This window comes from Podarcis liolepis (genome assembly GCF_965112155.1).
Source record: "Podarcis liolepis genome assembly, chromosome: 4".
NCBI classification, from domain to species: Eukaryota; Metazoa; Chordata; class Lepidosauria; order Squamata; family Lacertidae; genus Podarcis; species Podarcis liolepis.
In genome coordinates this window covers 104,615,256-104,633,844 of record NC_139558.1, presented here as the reverse complement: position 1 = coordinate 104,633,844, position 18,589 = coordinate 104,615,256, and the positions used below count along the sequence as shown (strand labels likewise).

Genomic DNA, 18,589 nt, shown 5'->3' with positions numbered 1-18,589 from the left:
CCCTTTAACCCTTGCAAAACCGAGTCCATCCAGCTCAGCCCTCTCTCGCTTGGCAGAGCCTCAGATTCTTATTATTTGTTATTGGGCTCCGCCAATGCCCAGATACAATTTTGGGGGTGAGGCTCTTGGCTGGACTCTGAGCATCTCCCTCCTTTCATCAAGAGATCTCAGAGACCTTTAAAACACAGAACACATGAGACGCAGACCGAGGATGCCTCGCCTCAAATCCTTTCAAATCTCCAAGTCTGCTGCTGCTGGAAGGAAGACCTGCTCCCTGCAAGGCCCTTTCCCACCTGGCCTGGGGGGGGGGGCGAGGACCAGACTCCCCCTGCTCAACAGAAGAGACTCCTGGGGGGCCGGAGGGACACTGCCCTGCTGTGAATCCTGGGGAGCCCAGACTCACGGGAAGAAACTCTGGGGCTGGGGCAAATCTTTTAAAATGGTTTTTAATCTGTGGCGCTTCCAATGTTGGGTCTTGGATTTTTCCTCTGTTGGGGGTGGGATAAACGTTTAGTTGGTGCTGGGGATTATTTTTCACTCCATAGGGCACACCTAGTTTTTAGAGGAGGAAAACACACAAAAAAATATTCTGAATCAAATGTTGTACTAAACTATTTAAAGCAGCAAAGCAGGCGGCTCCTGTCCGCTTTGCTGCTTAGAATCATAGAATCCTAGAGTTGGAAGAGACCACAAGGGCCATCGAGTCCAACCCCCTGCCAAGCAGGAAGCACCATCAGAGCACTCCTGACATATGGTTGTCAAGCCTCTGCTTAAAGACCTCCAAAGTAGGAGACTCCACCACACTCCTTGGCAGCAAATTCCACTGTCGAACAGCTCTTACTGTCAGGAAGTTCTTCCTAATGTTTAGGTGGAATCTTCTTTCTTGTAGTTTGGATCCATTGCTCCGTGTCCGCTTCTCTGGAGCAGCAGAAAACAACCTTTCTCCCTCCTCCATGTGACATCCTTTTATATATTTGAACATGGCTATCATATCACCCCTTAACCTCCTCTTCTCCAGGCTAAACATGCCCAGCTCCCTTAGCCGTTCCTCATAAGGCATCGTTTCCAGGCCTTTGACCATTTTGGTTGCCCTCCTCTGGACACGTTCCAGTTTGTCAGTGTCCTTCTTGAATTGTGGTGCCCAGAACTGGACACAGTACTCCAGGTGAGGTCTGACCAGAGCAGAATACAGTGGTATTATTACTTCCCTTGATCTAGATGCTATACTCCTATTGATGCAGCCCAGAATTGCATTGGCTTTTTTAGCTGCCGCGTCACACTGTTGGCTCATGTCAAGTTTGTGGTCAACCAAGACTCCTAGATCCTTTTCACATGTACTGCTCTCAAGCCAGGTGTCACCCATCTTGTATTTGTGCCTCTCATTTTTTTTTGCCCAAGTGCAATGCTTTACATTTCTCCCTTTTAAAATTCATCTTGTTTGTTTTGGCCCAGTTCTCTAATCTGTCAAGGTCGTTTTGAAGTGTGATCCTGTCCTCTAGGGTGTTAGCCACCCGTCCCAGTTTGGTGTCATCTGCAAATTTGATCAGGATGCCCTTGAGTCCATCATCCAAGTCGTTGATAAAGATGTTGAATAAGACCGGGCCCAAGACAGAACCCTGTGGCACCCCACTAGTCACTCTTCTCCAGGATGAAGAGGAACCATTGATGAGCACTCTTTGGGTTCGGTCAGTCAGCCAGTTACAAATCCAAGCCAGTTACAAATCCAAATAATAATATTTTTTATTTATACCCTGCCCATTTGGCTGGGTTGCCCAAGCCACTCTGGGCGGATTCCAACACATATATAAACATGAAACATAAATAATAGTCTGATCCCATATAAATAGAACATTAACTTTAAAGTGAACTTCTCCTAGTAGCCAAAATTGTGGAAACCTTTTGTGAAAAGTGTATTTCTGAGGTTTGATGGCTCATAACACCACTTTTGTGTGGAGTAATACCATAAAATTATATATCAATGAAGGATAATCTAATGAAGAATGTAATGAAAGAACTTTTATGAAGGAGTATTTATTAGAACAGCAGTCCTAACCATTGGCAACCTTTAGCTTGAATTACGGCCTTACAATGCCTTCCCATGATATGAACCAAGTTTTTAGTACTGCAGCTGTAATAAAGTGAAACCAAGATTAAATTATTGCCTCTGTTAATTGGACTTTATTGCTGGGTTGCTTCTGACTAACAAGTTTCTTTAGTCGGCTCCATAGATTTCTGATTGGGTTAAAGTTTGGGCTATTCCCAGGCCATTCCAGCAGTGAAATATCTTTATCTTGAAAGCACCTTTTGCACACAGCAGCAACACGACATGGAGCGGAATCCTGTTGAAATAGAAAATAGAATATATATATGTGTGTGTGTGTGTGTGTGTGTGTGTGTGTGTGATGTTTCCAAGGGGTTGCTCGAGAGCAAGCAGGCAAATATCTCCCTGCTTAGCTGTGAAGTCTTGCTTTTGCTGCCAAAATAAACCTTATCCATCCGGAGCGCCACTCTCCCGTGGCTGGCTCAGTCGTTGGCAGAATCCATGAGTGGGTGGTTCCTAAACTTTCCCCAGCAAAGCAGCTTCTTGACTCCCAGTCTGCACCTCCCCTCTCTGCGCGGATGCTTACTGCGCAAGGAGGGTGTGGGTAACAGAGGACCCCTCTCCTCCCCACTTTGCCCAGGCAAGTTGTCCTGGCACTGTCTTGCCTCTTCCGACTCCTGCAGCTCCTCTCCACTGGAGGCATCTTTATTCTCCTCCGTTGAAGGGGAGCTGCTTCCCACGATCCCTGGAGGCTCTCTGTAATGCATTCGGCTTTTCCTCTCTCCCTCCTGAACCGAGGGCAGTTCCCTGACAATGTGCTTCAGCATCTGGGAAAAGATCACCTGAGGAACGCTTCAGTTTGCGCGCAAGTCTTTCATTTATGCATTTTAGGGCATTTACATCCCCATTAATGATGTAAATTTTGCCCACACCTTTTGCTGCCATACAACCCCAGATCAACACAATATCTGAGTGTTTCATGGTCGGTGTAATGCAAGTGGATGTAAATCTTATCTGATTCTTCTCCTCGTGTATGTTATGCCATCACTACCAAGCAATGAGATTTGGGTCTCATCGCTCCAAATAACACTGTTCCATTGTTCAGCTGTCCAGTTAACATGGGTTTAATCTTTTCAACCTTTGCTTGTGAGATGACAATGGCTTATTCCTTAGAATTATGACATTTTGACCAGTCCTTGCACTCAACTTCACATTAAATTGCGCCATGTCATCTTGTATACACCCAGATGATTTTCTTCTGTCATGTAGGGACAGTCTCTCCACTCGTCCATCGTTACTTGCCTTTGTGCACCTTTCCCTGCCTTTACCGGTCTGATTTTATAGTGACTAAGTCTCCTGATACCTCTTCAAAAATATATAATGGCCAGTCTGGTTAAGTTTTTCCTAATCTTTCATCAGTTTCTTCATAACTGTAGCATTGTTCATTAAACAGTACAATTTTACATCGCTTTCTGGATGACCAGTCAACTCTTTGTGCCATTTCTATAATTTTATTATGTTTTACAAGAACACAAAAAAACCAACCACAAAAAGACACAGAGTCAACCTAAGCAAGTTGTGCTTCCTTTTTCTGGTTATTTGGCTATAACATTAGATAGAACATGGGTAAATGAACAATTTCTGTTGATACATAATTGTATGATATTACTCCAAAAGAAGCAGTGTTATGAGCCATCAAACCTCTGAAATACACTTTTCTGCAAAAGTCTTCCACAATTTTGGCCACTACTCTATAGCAAACAAAGCAGCAGTCAACAACTCAACAAAATCTGATAATAAATATGTTGGTTATTGACAAACAACAAAGGTAAGAAACACACACTGAACTCCCTTAATTTCTTCTCCATTTGTTCTTGAGGCTCTAATCCCTTTTTGTCTCCATTGCAGATTGTGATGAAATCAAGAACAAAGGTGACCACGATAAAATCCCCAGAGAGGAAAAGCCACGTGAAAATTTGGAGTGTGGAGAAAGCTGCAGTCAGCGCTCCCATTCCACTTCCCATCAACAAAATATCCTTGGAAAGAAACTCTTATCAGTGTGTGGAATGTGGAAAGAGCTTCAGTTCGAGCTCGGATCTCACTAAGCATCAGAGAATTCATACAGGGGAGAAACCCTATCAGTGCATGGAATGTGGAAAGATCTTCAGTAGGAGCACCGATCTCACTTCCCATCAGAGAATTCATACAGGGGAGAAACCATATCAGTTTGCGGAATGTGGAAAGAGCTTCAGTCAGAGCTCCAAACTCACTTCGCATCAAAGAATTCATACAGGGGAGAAACCCTATCAGTGTGTGGAATGTGGAAATAGCTTCAGTACAAGCTCCTCTCTCACTTCCCATCAAAGAATTCATACAGGGGAGAAACCCTATCAGTGTGTGGAATGTGGAAAGAGCTTCAGGAAGAGCTCCTCTCTCACTTCCCATCAAAGAATTCATACTGGGGAGAAACCCTATCAGTGTGTGGAATGTGGAAAGAGCTTCACTGAAAGCTCCACTCTCACTTCGCATCAAAGAAATCATACTGGGGAGAAACCCTATCAGTGTGTGGAATGTGGAAAGAGCTTCGTTCATAGCTCCAAACTCACTTCCCATCAAAGAATTCATACTGGGGAGAAACCCTACCAGTGTGTGGAATGTGGAAAGAGCTTCAGTAAGAGTTCCTATCTCACTTCGCATCAAAGAATTCATACTGGGGAGAAACCCTATCAGTGTGTGGAATGTGGAAAGAGCTTCACTGAAAGCTCCTCTCTCACTTCCCATCAAAGAATTCATACAGGGGAGAAACCCTATCAGTGTGTGGAATGTGGAAAGAGCTTCACTGATAGCTCCAATCTCACTTCCCATCAGAGAATTCATACAGGGGAGAAACCCTATCTGTGTGTGAAATGTGGAAAGAGCTTCAGGAAGAGGTCCTCTCTCACTTCCCATCAAAGAATTCATACTGGGGAGAAACCCTATCAGTGTGTGGAATGTGGAAAGAGCTTCACTGAAAGCTCCTCTCTCACTTCCCATCAAAAAATTCATACAGGGGAGAAACCCTATCAGTGTGTGGAATGTGGAAAGAGCTTCAGTCAGAGCTCTGATCTCACTTCCCATCAAAGAATTCATACAGGGGAGAAACCCTATCAGTGTGTGGAATGTGGAAAGAGCTTCAGTCACAGGTACAGTCTCACTTTCCATCAGAGAATTCATACAGGGGAGAAACCCTATCAGTGTGTGGAATGTGGAAAGAGCTTCACTCACAGCTCCAATCTCACTTCCCATCAAAGAATTCATACAGGGGAGAAAACATATTAGTGTGTGGAATGTGGAAAGAGCTTCTGGAGGAGCTCCAATCTCACTTTCCATCAAAGAATCTATACAAAGGTCGGAAAAACCATTAAACATCTTTAGGAACCAGACAAATCTCCACCTTTGGCTGATTAACATCGGCTTTGTGTTTTTATCTTGTGTTTTTATGTTGTAACATTCCTGAGACCTGTGGGTGTAGGGACTAGGCACCAACTCTTAAAGCCCATGGGGTCTTTGTCCCCCAATAAAATATTTGAGGGGGCCACGCTCCAGGGTTTTCCCCCCCAAACACAACCTTTTATTCTTCCACAACTTGCCATACAATTTCTCTTTGAATTTTCCCTCTATAAATAAATAAATAAATAAATAAAGTACACAGGTCACAAGAAAATCAAAATACAAGAAAATACAAAAGTGGACAGGTCCCATATTTGCAGGCCAAACGCAAAAGTTCCTTTGAAGCAGGGTTTCCCAAACTTTGGTTCCCAGCAGCTCCTGGACTAGAGTTTCCATCATCCCTTCCCATTAGTCCTGCTAGCTAGGGATGACGGGAGTTGTAGTCCAAAAACAGCTGGAGACCCATGTTTGCTCTAAAGGGAAGGTAGGCTGGCCCTGTGACACCCTCTGCTGGCTAATTGGAATTTATAGATCACAAAGCTGAAGTTTATTGGCACTTGAACCTCTAGGGAGCTTCTAGGTGTTTTTTGCACCACCTAGAGTACCCACAGAATTGTGGCTTCTACTGGCAACACACATAGGAGAACAAATGAAAGACAAACACAATGGACAGGAAAAAACCTTGAAAGGGTGATACCAAATGGACACAGGTAGGGGATATGACATGCTAGAAGTGTTCTCCAGGGCAAGGGGAGCTGCTGGAAATTGAACTACGGGCTCAAAATATTACTTTTTTAAAAAAATCACTGCCATTATAGGCATTGCCATTCAAATGATGTGCATGTATCATGTGATTGATTGTGCAAGGAGGGCCTTACCTGGCCCCCCACCAATATTTTATTCAAGTCAGCATCACGGCTTGAGAAGTTCAGGATGTCTGAATGCAGGGTCAGGACACCCATGGAGACAAGTTATGTGAAACATAGTCAGCAAGTAGAATGCGCTGAGTTCAAAAATGCTGAGATTTTTCAGTCAGCCCTGAGTAGTCTGTTGTATCTGTCCCAGTGGAGCAGACCGGACATTGCTTTTGCTACCAATCTGTTCAGCAGGGAAGCTACAAACCCGAGTGTGAGTGCCTGGAATGGTATCAAGAGGGTGTTGCGTTATCTGCAGGATACCAAGGATTTCTGTTTCAAGCTGTCAGCTAAGGGTGATGGCTAGCTGATGTGCTGGACAGATAGCAATTGGGTGAATCTGGCTGACAGGAAGTCCGCATCTGAGATGGTGGTAAGGTTTGGGGACTCTTTGGTTGGGTGGAAGTCCCGGTGTGCTGGTCCCGGGGGTTAATCAAGAGGCAAGGTCTAAGTCCAGTCCGTGGTCGATGAAGCAATATGAAGGCAGTCCCTTAAAGTTGAAGCTGTGTGCAGGGCAGGGTTCAGGCAGGGACTGACAACTACCAACGTTGCTCCCGCAACTTGGGACTGGGGCTGGCTGGCTTTTATATGTCCTGAGGCATAGGGCGGCCCTGATCCTCAAAAGACTCGCCTCTCCTGGCCAGGAGGCGAGCACTCTTCCTGCAGGAACTTAGTTCCCTCTGCCTCTCTGCCCTAAGCCTCTGCAGCTCAGGAGAGGCTGGAGGGTTACCGGACCCAGAGGCAACCCCAGCTTCCTCTTACGGGGCTGAGAGTGGAGCACCTGCAGGCAATGGGTCCTCCATCACCTCAGGAGCCAGAGCAGACTCAGCTGGTGCCTGCACCTGAGGATCCAGGACAGGTGAGGACCCTTCAGGCTCATGCCCCAACCCCGGCTCAGCTGGTTCTGGAGGCGGGGAATCCGGTGCAGGTTGGGATCCCTCAGGTTCAGCTTCTGAATCCGAATCCCAGGCCATCACACCCGGAAGCAAAGTCTCATTGCGCTTTCCTTTACTGAAGCTGAATTCAGTGTGCTGTCTGAGCTTTGCAGGGAATTGGAATTCTTTGTTTGGTTCCAGAAATCTGCAGGGATTGTTGTTTGCCTGTCACGGTGTGGGAGGACAATCAACCCTGTCTGAAGTTGGCAGAGTCTGGGCAGTTTAAGGCCAGAACCAAACACCTAGACATCCGTTTCCAGAATGTGTGTCAGAGTATCCAGTTAGGCTTGGTGAGATTGCAGTACTGTCCAAGCCAGAAGAACCTGGAGATGGGTTCATGAAAACTTTGAGCTTTCAGCGTCATGGGGAGTTCTGTAAAGGTCTGTGTTTGGGGTAAGTGGTGAAACCTACGAGCCCCCAGCAGTGCAGGACAAGAGGGGGTGTGATGGGGAATCAGAGCTTACAGGCTTAACAGCTCAGAACCCATCGTTCTGCCTGTTCTGGGGAGGAGCTGTCTCCAACTTCTGGAGAAGCTGTTTGTTTGTTCTGTCTGACTTTCGCTTTTGCTGCCAAGCAAGGAAGCAAGATAACTGCTGTCTCGGATGGTTTGTTTATTTTTACTGTTCTGCTGTAAATAAAGCTGCTAGTTTAGAACAACAGCATGTGGACTCTTTATATTCTGCAAGCTTATACACTAAGTGGCTAGCGCTGTGCACACTCTGCTACAAGTCCAGAAAGCTGAATGGAACACAGGGAAGTGTGCCAGACTCCACAACACTTTGCACCTCCAAGGAGTCTTCACCCAACTGGTGGATCAGACCCTTCTTGATGTAAATATGGTGAACCAGTTCCATCTTCCACAAAGGTTTGCCTTAGCCTTTGTACTGGAACAACTAGTGACCACATCTGCGCAGATCATCCTGGTGTTTGGACTCTGCCCAAACTTTTCACAGGAAAAACATTCCACTGCTTCAAACACAGCAGTGCCGCCTGCTGGTTGCAGTGATGGTTGGGATGACGTGGCAGCCAACTCCCCTTGCTCCTCCTGCTTTGGAGATTACACCCCCCTCGTGCACTCTTCCTCCAAAAGCCTCCCTTTTGTGGAGCTTTCGTTTTCAGGAACACATCCCTGCATGGTCTGGGATACTGTTTCAGCTTTCCCCGGGGTGTAACTTCTGGCAGTCTGCTCAGCAGCCCCCGCCATCTTGAAGTGTCCATTATGTGATGCAGCTTTAATTCCTAGTACACCAGTCACCTAAAATTGCTGATGTGTTAACCAAGCTAAATCTGATGGGTGCTAACCCTGTAGACACACCAATGACAACAGGTTATCAGGTAGATGACACTGAAGGAGCATTTTCTGGCAGTACACTGTACAGAAGTGTGGTAGGCAAACTAAATTTCATTGCCAGATGTTCAAGACATGACATTGCAGTTAGCTGTAACTTGCTAAGCAGACAAGTCAACAATCCTACTGTTAAGGATTGGAAAGATCTGAAACACATAGCACACTATTTGAAAGGCACTATGCATTACAGACTGACATTTAACAATCAGAAGTCTGGTGGTCTTGAGATATTTGCTGATGCGAGTTTTGGAAGTGACACTGCAGACGGGAAAAGCACATCTGGAGTTTGCTACATGTACAACCACGTATTTGATTGATCGTGCATGAAGCAAACAACAGTAGTATAAGTTCTTGTGAAGCTGAACTGAATGCATTGTTTTATTCACTTGTGGATTGTGAATGGTTGTTACAGTTGTGTAAAGACATGAGAATTCCTGTCAAATGTCCAATTCAGATTATGACTTCTGAAGGTTGTAAGCAAAGCACGAAGCACTTGCAATTGAAGCTGCAACATGCTAGAGAATGTGTTCAGAAAGGACTTGTAACGGTGTCCTACATGCCAGGTAATGAAGTTCCTGCTGATTTATTGTCCAAGGTTGTTCCGAAGGATCAACACTGTACCTATGTACAGAAATTGGGTTTGTACTGATAATGTACTGACACGCTGCCCAGTGGTGTTCACAGAAAGGGGGAAGATGTTAGTTTCTGTTTCTCACTGCAGCTGTGTGGAGTCCCAGGACTCTGTTTAGATTCCAGAGACCTTGCAGTCTCACGGGAAAGGGAGGCGGGATGTGACGTTTCCTGTTTCCTTTGTTCCTTTGTTCAGTTGCTCTCTGCTTTCATAAAGAGAGGATGTCTTTTCTGTTCTGCATAGTTTAGAAATAAAACTCTTTATAATGTAGCCAAACCTCGCGTCTCTTCCCTGTGCTGGGAACCCTGCTGGATAGAATGTGCTTGAGGCCTTATAAAAGGCTCAGGTCATTATACACGTCGGAGGCGATTTCAAAGGCTCAGCTCGGAGGAAGATGAGGCCTTATCGGCTTGGCCGAGCCGAGATTCCGACAAAGATTCACAAAATGTTTAGGGGTATGCGTACCCCTTCGTGCCCCCCAGAAAAAAGCACTGGATCTAACCATCATCTTTTTCCTTTTACAAACATTTTATTGGTTTGGAATGAATCATAGAATATAGAGTTGAAAGGGACCCCAAGGGACATCGAGTCCAACCCCCTGAATGCAAGAAACTCAGCTAAAGCACTCATGACAGAATGAACCACGCACATCACAAACACAATAACAACAGTTATGTAGAAGTGTCCATGTACTGTTCGAGTAGGAACCAAGACGGGTGACCAGTGGAATGAATAAATGTTTACTCCCAGCATCTAGTGCTTAAACCAAAGGGAAGTACAATCTCCATATTGATGCAGTGGGAAGGGGGTGGGGTGGCGAAACTGCCTGTCTAAAGGAAGAAGATGAAGAAGAAATAGAAGAAGAAGAAGAAGAAGACAATGAAGAGGAGGAGTTTGGATTTGATATCCCGCTTTATCACTAACCTAAGGAGTCTCAAAGCTGCTCACAATCTCCTTTCCCTTCCTCCCCCACCACAAACACACTGTAAGTTGAGTGAGGCTGAGAGACTTCAGAGAAGTGTGAGTAGCCCAAGGTCACCCAGCAGCTGCATGTGGAGGAGCAGGGAAGCGAACCCGGTTCACCAGATTACGAGTCCACCGCTCTTAACCACTACACCACGCTGGCTGATGTTGTTTCATTCCCCCTCTTTTTTTGTTAGAGTGTATATTAATTTCCCAATAAAAAACGTCCAATTAACATATCAAATCATAATCCAATAAAAATAAAAAAATAAAATAAAAAAGATCAAATTGTCTTCCGAATTGTAATTTTGATTGGGCAGGGTCCTGAGGGCAAGACAGAGCTGCCAGGAGGCCAGTACAGTGGTTCCTCTGGTTATGAACGCTTCTGGTTACAAACGCTTCAGGTTACGAACTCCGCTAACCCAGAAGTCGCTGTTTCTGGTTGTGAACTTTGCCCCAGGATGTGAACGGAAATTGTGCACAGGAGGCTTGTGCACAGTGGGAGGCCCCATTAGCGAAAGCGCGCCTCAGAATAAGAGGCTTAAGAACGGACCTCTGGAACAAATTAAGTTCGTAACCAGAGGTACCACTGTATTCAGTTTCGAGGTATGGGGTTGGGGGGGGGGAATTCTCCTTGTGATTTCAAGAACGGAGCCTCATACTAAATCCCCAATCAGTAGGACTTCATTCAGTAATGCATTACATCTCTATTAGGACACAGACTATACAGCATAGGCAAAGTATGCATAATCTTAGCTGTTCATCCTTTACCCAACCACTTTCTGCCTCATCTGCACTTCACCATCTCTCATCAAGCCATAGTTCATGAAAAACACTAACCCAACCCATTTGATTCTAGTATCTGTGTCAGAACCCTCCTTGTACCTTATCTGGAGTTGTTTTTCTCTTTAACAATCGGCCATTAATTTCCCCTTTAACTGGTTTTTACTAGTCTTGTGGTCAGTTCCCATTCCTGTGTATGTTACACTGGCCTCACTTATTAATGGGCCTAACCAGGGTCTTCTTCCAGCCAGAACTTGCTGGAACTCAGTTCTGGCCCCTCTTGGGTGGGTGCCATTGCCATCCTAAGAAAACAAGTTGCCCTACCTCAGTTCCCCATTCTTTAAAAAAATAAAAATCTGACCATTTATATTCATCAATGCATACAGGTATCACACTGTTTTATTCTCTGCCTGCCAACCCACCTATCTGGTATTCCTGCTCTGCCCATTACAGGATTCTCTGTGAATTCCCTCTAGCTGTGAAGCTGTTGTCTCTTTCAAGCTACCTTCTGTTCCACTCTTCCCAAGTCTGCTGGAGATGTAGAATGATAGAGAATCCTAAGCCTGGAGGTGGGATTGGGGTCCGCTCTCCACAGTCCCCCTGACTCTGTAACCTTGGAAGAGATGCTCCAGGTCTGGGCGGTTTGGATGCCATGGGAATTGGGATGGAACACAGCTCTTTCTACAGTGAAACAACCCCCCCCCCCCGAGATGTCCACCCTAGCACCTCCAGAGAAACACTGCTGCTTTCTGGTCAGCCAAGTGGAGTCAGATCTGAGGGATGCTCCTCCATCCATGATGCAGCTGCCAGTAGACCTTTGACTCTGTGGCTCAGCAGAGCACACCTTGCTGTGTTGATCTGTAGGTGAGCTGGCAGAACAAAAGGTCCTCTCAAGGTGAGTGGAAAGGAGGGGAGTAATAGAATCATAGAATGGACAAGTTGGAAGGGACCACAAGGTGCTTCTAGTCCAAATCCCCACATTGAGGGACTTTTTCGCCCAACATGGGGCTTGACCCTGAGATTTAGAGGCTGAGATGGGGAGGGAGGGGCAGTTGGTGGGACCATTTTTGGAAGGAGGAGGAGAGCAAGTTACCTCTCCTTCCAAGGAACCTTTGTTGCAATTGGTATGTCCAGCTCTGGTCACTGTAGAGCTGCAAGAGGTGAATGAGAAGATCAGGGCGTGTGGTGGTGGAGGAATCAGGTTCCCCGCAGAGAAAGGCTGGTTTTGATGAAGGAGACATTAGTGGGAAATGTGGTGGTGGTGGTGGCGGAGGGGGGGGGAGACACACAACAGAAGAATACAGAACCATGTACAGGATGAGGAAAGTGGAGAGCCGCCACCCCCACCAGTTTTGTCAGACTAAATTGGCCCAATGAATTGATGGGTGGGAGAGGAGGAGCAGACAGGAAAGTTCCTCATACAGCAGTGTGCAGGCTGCTTTTCCATTTTCTTTGTTTGGACACAGGGACCTACACTCTGGCCAAATCCAGCTAGCAGGCTCATCCGCTCCACACAAACACACAATTGTTTTCTTAACATGAAACAGGATTGCTAGGCAAGGGTCTATGTGTCCATGAGGAGCCATGGAGGAAAATGCTGGCCTGTTTTCTTCTTCATGGCAGGGTCGCAGTGACCTGTTCTCTGGCTGGGTCCAGGAGGAGAATGCCACTGTCTAATGCCACCCACTTTCATTCCCCCACGTTCATCCTGCTGGGGGTCCCGGGGCTGGAGGCGCTTCACTCCTGGATCTCCATCCCCTTCTGCCTTGGCTACCTCGTTGCTCTCGTGGGCAACTGCACCATCCTCTTCATCATCAAAACGGAAGCCAGCCTCCACCAGCCCATGTTCTACTTCCTCTCCGTCCTTTCGGCCATCGACCTGGGCCTCTCCACCTCCACCCTGCCCAAGACGCTGGCCATCTTCTGGTTTGGCCTTGGAGAGATCAGCCATGGGGCCTGCCTGGCTCAGATGTTCTTCATCCACAGCTTCACGGGGATGGAGTCTGTCGTGCTGCTAGCCATGGCCTTTGACAGGTATGTGGCCATCTGTGACCCTCTGAGATACACCACTATCTTGACCAAGGCAAGGGTAGCCTGGATGTGTGCTGCCGTTGTGCTGAGGACATTCTTATTTGTGCTGCCCATTGCCTTGTTGACTCTCCGCCTGCCCTTTTGCAGCGATCACGACATCCTTGCCCACACCTACTGTGAGCACATGGGTATCGCTAAGCTGGCCTGTGCCAACATCCGGATCAACATGATTTATGGCTTGTTCACTATTACCATCCTCATGCTTGATGTGGTCTTCATTCTTTTGTCCTATGTGCTGATCTTGCGGTCTGTTTTCTGGCTCCCCTCCAAAGAGGCCCGGCTCAAATCCTTGGGCACTTGTGACTCTCATGTTGCAGTCCTTTTTGTCTTCTACACTCCTGCCTTCTTCTCCTTCCTCACCCACCGCTTCGGACGCAACATCCCCCATTATGCACATATCCTCATTGCCAATCTCTATGTCATTTTGCCCCCGGTGCTCAACCCCGTAATTTACGGCATCCGGACCTGGGAGCTGTGCAGGAGGATCCTGCAGTTCTTGTTCTCCAAAAGGGCGCCTTTGTCCAATGTCTCCTGATTATCCTGCCTTGCAGGGGGTTGGACTAGTTGACCCCCAGGGTCTCTCCCCACTCCACGATTCTATTTTGCATTCCTACAATCTGTTGAGTGGGAATTCAGATATACAACATGTTCTACGTAATCCGAGTGTTTTGTAAGGCTGGGAGAGAAACCCAGAGAGCAGTTGCTGCCAATCAGTGTAGGCCATCCTGAGGTAGATGGATTGACGGTCTGATTCAGAACTCTGCAGTTCTCTGATCCTGGGAAGCTGGACTCTGGCCCAATTCACTGCAGTGCAATTTGGGGCAGCGGATCAGGAGGGGCAAGAACTTTTCAACAATGTGCACCAGAATTCTTGTTGTTGCTGTTGTTGTCCTGCCTTTCTCTCTGACAGGGGCTCAGGGCACAGAAATGGCTCCTCTTTCTTGAAGGGCCCCACAGACCTCATGAGACACCTGAGAAGATCCCCTTGCTGCTTTTTTCATAAATCAGCAACAGAAGTTGCATTTCCTTATTTACAGGAGGGCTGTTGCTAAAGCACATGACATGCTCTTCACGCTTAGTTATGTATTAGGAACACAGGCACAAATTATTTCATGTGTGTGCATATTTGCAAACTACCCCCATCTTTGGGCAGTGAGACTCCAGGGGTCCCAGGTCCATATAGTTTTATTTACTCACAAATTCAACCAGAGTGTAGGATGGAGGGGCTCACAGCATGGACACCCCCAGCAGGTCTGGCTTCTCCATCTGTCGCAGCTTTGGCTCTGGCACAGAGGAAGCCGGTCTCTGGGTCTCCCACAACTGTCTCTGGGTCTTGCTTTCCTAGTTAGACAGCCCCCCCCCATTAGCCTGGGTTGCGCCCCCCCTTGCTGCAGTTCTTGCAACCCAGCTCCTTCTTTGGAGATGCTGAGGAGGACACTCAAGTGGCCAGAGAAGGCCCTTGTCTTGCCAAGAAACTTGTCTGTGGGAATCGTGCATCCATAATGCTATGGAAAGGACTGAATCCATGAGGGAAAGCTACTTGCTCTGAGATGGGGGAACCTTCGGGCAAAGGCCAGCAGAGAAGGGATGCTGTTGGCCACTAGTTTCTGTTCCTCCCCACTTTCCCAAAGGGTGTAACATCTGAGGTCCTGTGGGTGGAAAGAGCGTCTCAGGGTCAGGGGCCAGTCTGGGCCAAAACGGCCCTCAGCTGCCTCCACCACGGAGTCCCTGGCTCTTGTCTATATTATTGCACTTTATGTGTTGTTTATGTGCAAGATAAACATTTGATATTGTGATAAGAATATATAGAAGAGTATTGTTTATGTGAATGCACAGCCGGTTACGTCTTGTGTGTTTGTCCATTCCAGGAACAGCATTCCTGACCCAGATTTTCACAAGAAGTCCCTAAGATGATTCCCCTTTCAAACAGGATACGTGAATCTAAGCCAGTAGGGTCCTCTTCTCTGGCAGCCAGACAACCCCTTCCCCAAACCCCCACTTCCCCATGGGGGTCCCCCACATCACCACCCACTCACCAGGATGGCTTTGGCTGCCTCCTGCTTGGAGCACTTCAGGGTTCAGAGCCCCCTGAGCTGAGCTGCCTGGCAGTTCTGAATCACCTCCTGCAGGTACAGCTGATCTTCCTCCAGCAGCTGAAAGGCAAAAGTCAGGCTGTCAGTTCCTCATGAAAGGAAGGCTTCTCCACATCCCAGAGTGCAGAGTGGGGGGCAAGGAGGGCAAGTCTGAGTCCCTGCTCTGGTTCTCTCCAATACTCACCCCTGGGGGAGGGATGTGCAACCGCAGCACATCTGCAAAGAGAAGGACATGGGGACAGGTGAGTCCTCCCTGAGAACCTGGCAAGGCTATTCCAAGAGTGTTCTCCTGGGTTCCAAGTCCTACGGCAGGGAAGGAGGGACATCCCAAGCCTTGGGGGCTAATCCTGGCCTCCTTCAACCAGAATGTGGCTCCCCAGGCTATCAAGATGGTCAATATTCGGTTCCACTCCACCCTTTTAAAATTTAAATCTCAAAACAGATCCTAACTTTCAGAGCCTTCAACCAGAATGTGGCTCTTCAACCAGAATGTGGCTCTTCAGGTCAGGGGTAGGCAAACTAAGGGTTGGGGGCCGGATGCAGCCCAATCGTCTTCTCAATCCGGCCCGTGGACAATTCGGGAATTAGTGTGCATCTCTGGGTTATTTGTGGGGTGTAGGAATTTGTTCATCCCCCCCCAAAAAAATATAGTCTGGCCCCCCACATGGTCTGAGGGACGGTGGACCGCCTCACGGCTGAAAAAGGTTGCTGACCCCAGGCTAACAAGATGGTCAATATCCGGTTCCACTCCATCCTTTTAAAATTTAAATCTCAAAACAGATCCCAACTTTCAGAGCATGTAAGCCACATGAGTGGAAAGACCCCTGCGCCATGCACAGAAATAGGACTAACTATACTTCCTTCTCCCACCTTTAATGTAAACGTCTATGTAATGAAACCGAATTGATCCAAGCCTGCCTTCCTCCGCCAACCTCAACTTTGCTCTTCAAGCCAAAAGACAACACTTCCCCGTCCCCGAGCGAAACCCCCTGGCCTTTCATTGGTAGAGCCGCCACCATGCTAGTGGCGTTTACCTCCGCGCAATGCAGGGACTGACTGACCGAGCGGGAAGATGCTTTCAGCCTCGGACACTTGGTGGGTTCTGAAATGGCCGTGCAGGCCAGATTCACGACCCTGGCGGGCTGGATTTGGCCCACGGGACATAGTACGAGGACCCCTGGCCTACACTGACTGGCAGCTCCGCAGAGTTTCAGGCAGGGATTTTGTCCAGCCCTTGCAGGAGATGTCAGGGGCTGACAATGGGACATTCTGCATGCCAAGCAGATGCTCAAGGGCTCCCGATATTTCACTAGCCTTTCAATGTTATGCTATTAGCAACCGTGGAGATTCCACCTGCCTCTTTCGAAAGAACAGTCACCTGGTCAATTTAATTAATTAATTAAATGATAGTAATTTATTTATAGCCTGCCAATCTGGCTGGGTTTTCCCAGCCACTCTTGGCGGCTTCCAACAAAATATTAAAATACAATAGTCCATCAAACATTAAAAGCTTCCCTAAATATAATAATAACAATAACCATCCATTTTCAGTCCATTGAATTAGCAATTAAGCATTTCTGGACAAGGGAATGGCATACTTTTGTATATTAGTATAAAAAGCATGCATAAGAAAGTATTACTCATTTATGATGAAATTGGGATTTATTTATTTTGAACTTTGATGGGTTCCTCCTTGGCAGCCAGTGCAACGGTTTCAGCAGGGCTAGAACTCAGGACCCGCTGCCTTGAGGGACATCTAAGAGCAGTTGGGCAGGGAAAGGTCTCCCTTGGGAGGTGGTGGACTTTCCTTCCTTGGAGGTTTCTAAACAGAGATTGGACGGCCATCTGCCATGGATGCTTTAGCTGAGATTCCTGCATTGCTGGGGGTTGGACTAGATGACCCTGGGATCCCCTCCTATCTCTCCTCTCCTGAATTCTAGGAGGAGCTTCCTTGCCTCCTGCAAAGCCCTTTTCCCTGCAAGCTCTTCCTCTGGTTTCTGGCCAAGGGAGGGAGATGCTCAGAGTCCAGCCAAGAGCCTCACCCCCAAAAGGATATCTGGGCAGTGGCGTAGCCAGGGGGCAGCTGACCCCCTTAATCCATAACAAATAATAGAAATCTGAGGTTCTGCCAAGCGAGAGAGGGCTGAGCTGGAGGGACTCGGTTTGGCAAGGGTTAAAGGGAAGTGAGCTGCCTTCCTAGAGAGGCCAGGAAGCAAGGGGGGGCCAGGTCCTCCAGAGCCAAGGCCCCTCCCTCCCCAGTCCTTTCCTGCTTCGGTGTCTCTCCTGGGATCTGGTGAGTCTCCTCTCTCTCTGGGATCTGGTGGGGGTCCCAGGGCTGCAGCAGGGGAGGGGGCCTGGGGGGCCTGATCTGCTCCTGCAGGGGGGGGGACCCCAAGTCAGGGAGGAGGAGAGGGTCCTGCCAGGGAGGGGCCAGGTCTGCCACGCTCTCCTTCCTGCAGATCAGAGGATCCCAAACTCATTTGACCCTCCGCCCCCCCCTTCAGAAAAAATCTCCCTTCCTAAAACAAAGGAGTCCCTGGGACTTTAACTCTGTGTGACATCGCTCAGCCTCATTGCACAACAGAGGGAACATCTGCAAATGGTTTTCCAAAGCTGGACGGGGAGGTGGACTAGCCCCCCCCCCAAAAAAAAGGGTGGGAGAGAAAGGCCAGGAATAAAGAGAGGGATCCCAGGCCAGAGTCTGGCTGCTGCATTGGGGACCAGTTTCCCAGTGTCTCCCAGGGCAGCTCCCCACGGAGGCCACTGCAGCAATCCCCTCGCACCCAGAGCAGGGCATCCCAGGACCACATCCTCTCTCTCCCAAAGGGGTTGTTGCTGGAAAAGCAGCCGGAAATGGGCGCTGCTACTCCCTGAGCCTCCAGGGACCTTGGCATCAATGGCTGTGTATGTGTTAAGCTATCTAATTGAATAATAATAATAATAATAATAATAATAATAATAATAATAATAGATTACCCGCCTAAATTGCAAGGGATATGTCTTTGATCCCACCCACTTGGCCCTCAGGGGGTTGGCCTGATACATAGCTGGTCCTTGGAGCAAAGAAAAAGGGACCCCACCCCAGGAGTCTGTCTTGAGAGGGGCAGAGAGTCCAAGTGCAAGAAAAGGAGACAGAAGCAGGGGAGAAATGTGCCCAGATGTGGGGGTGGGGGGAGCAACTCCTGAGGACCCCCGGGTGAGGACCCCCACTAGAGCCAAACATCCATTATTCAAAAGATACAAATGACTTCCTTGTCAGTCAGGTCTGACTTCATGCAATGAGTGGAAAGCAGCAGGAACCAGGTTGATTAATCTCACAGAAATCCCTTCAGCTGCCTCCACAACTTGCATTGCTAGAAGA

The 18,589-nt window shown here is 47.8% G+C and overlaps 3 protein-coding genes and 1 long non-coding RNA gene across 7 annotated transcripts in view; 2 read left to right on the top strand and 2 right to left on the bottom strand.

The window, feature by feature from the left end:
* Positions 1-18,589, bottom strand: part of LOC310705005 (uncharacterized protein) — a 149,744-nt gene that overhangs the window by 24,418 nt on the left and 106,737 nt on the right. The window lies entirely within an intron of this gene.
* LOC310705173 (uncharacterized protein) overlaps positions 1-18,589 on the top strand; it is an 82,473-nt gene that overhangs the window by 55,289 nt on the left and 8,595 nt on the right. Inside the window, exon 1 of one of the 3 annotated variants that reach the window (XM_083499714.1) lies at positions 17,167-17,548. The exons of 1 other annotated variant lie outside the window; for it this stretch is intronic. The gene's annotated coding sequence lies outside the window, so the exon portion shown is untranslated. Of the gene's footprint in view, positions 1-17,166; positions 17,549-18,589 lie in introns of those variants that run through there. One more of the 3 variants, XM_083499715.1, reaches the window with a different exon arrangement.
* LOC310705276 (olfactory receptor 52E4-like) lies at positions 11,809-13,670 on the top strand (the record flags this gene model as incomplete). The annotated part of the gene is made up of 2 exons (XM_083499886.1): positions 11,809-11,939; positions 12,668-13,670. The coding sequence occupies exon 2, from the start codon at positions 12,708-12,710 to the stop codon at positions 13,668-13,670; it is 963 nt and encodes a 320-aa protein (XP_083356012.1). The 5' UTR covers positions 11,809-11,939; positions 12,668-12,707.
* Positions 14,652-16,550, bottom strand: LOC310705433. 2 transcript variants are annotated; one of them, XR_014525276.1, is made up of 3 exons: positions 16,161-16,550; positions 15,172-15,288; positions 14,652-14,784 (listed from the first exon to the last, which is right to left on the bottom strand). It is a non-coding gene; the product is annotated as an uncharacterized lncRNA (long non-coding RNA). The 2 variants fall into 2 exon arrangements; XR_014525277.1 differs by lacking the exon at positions 16,161-16,550 and adding an exon at positions 15,413-15,477.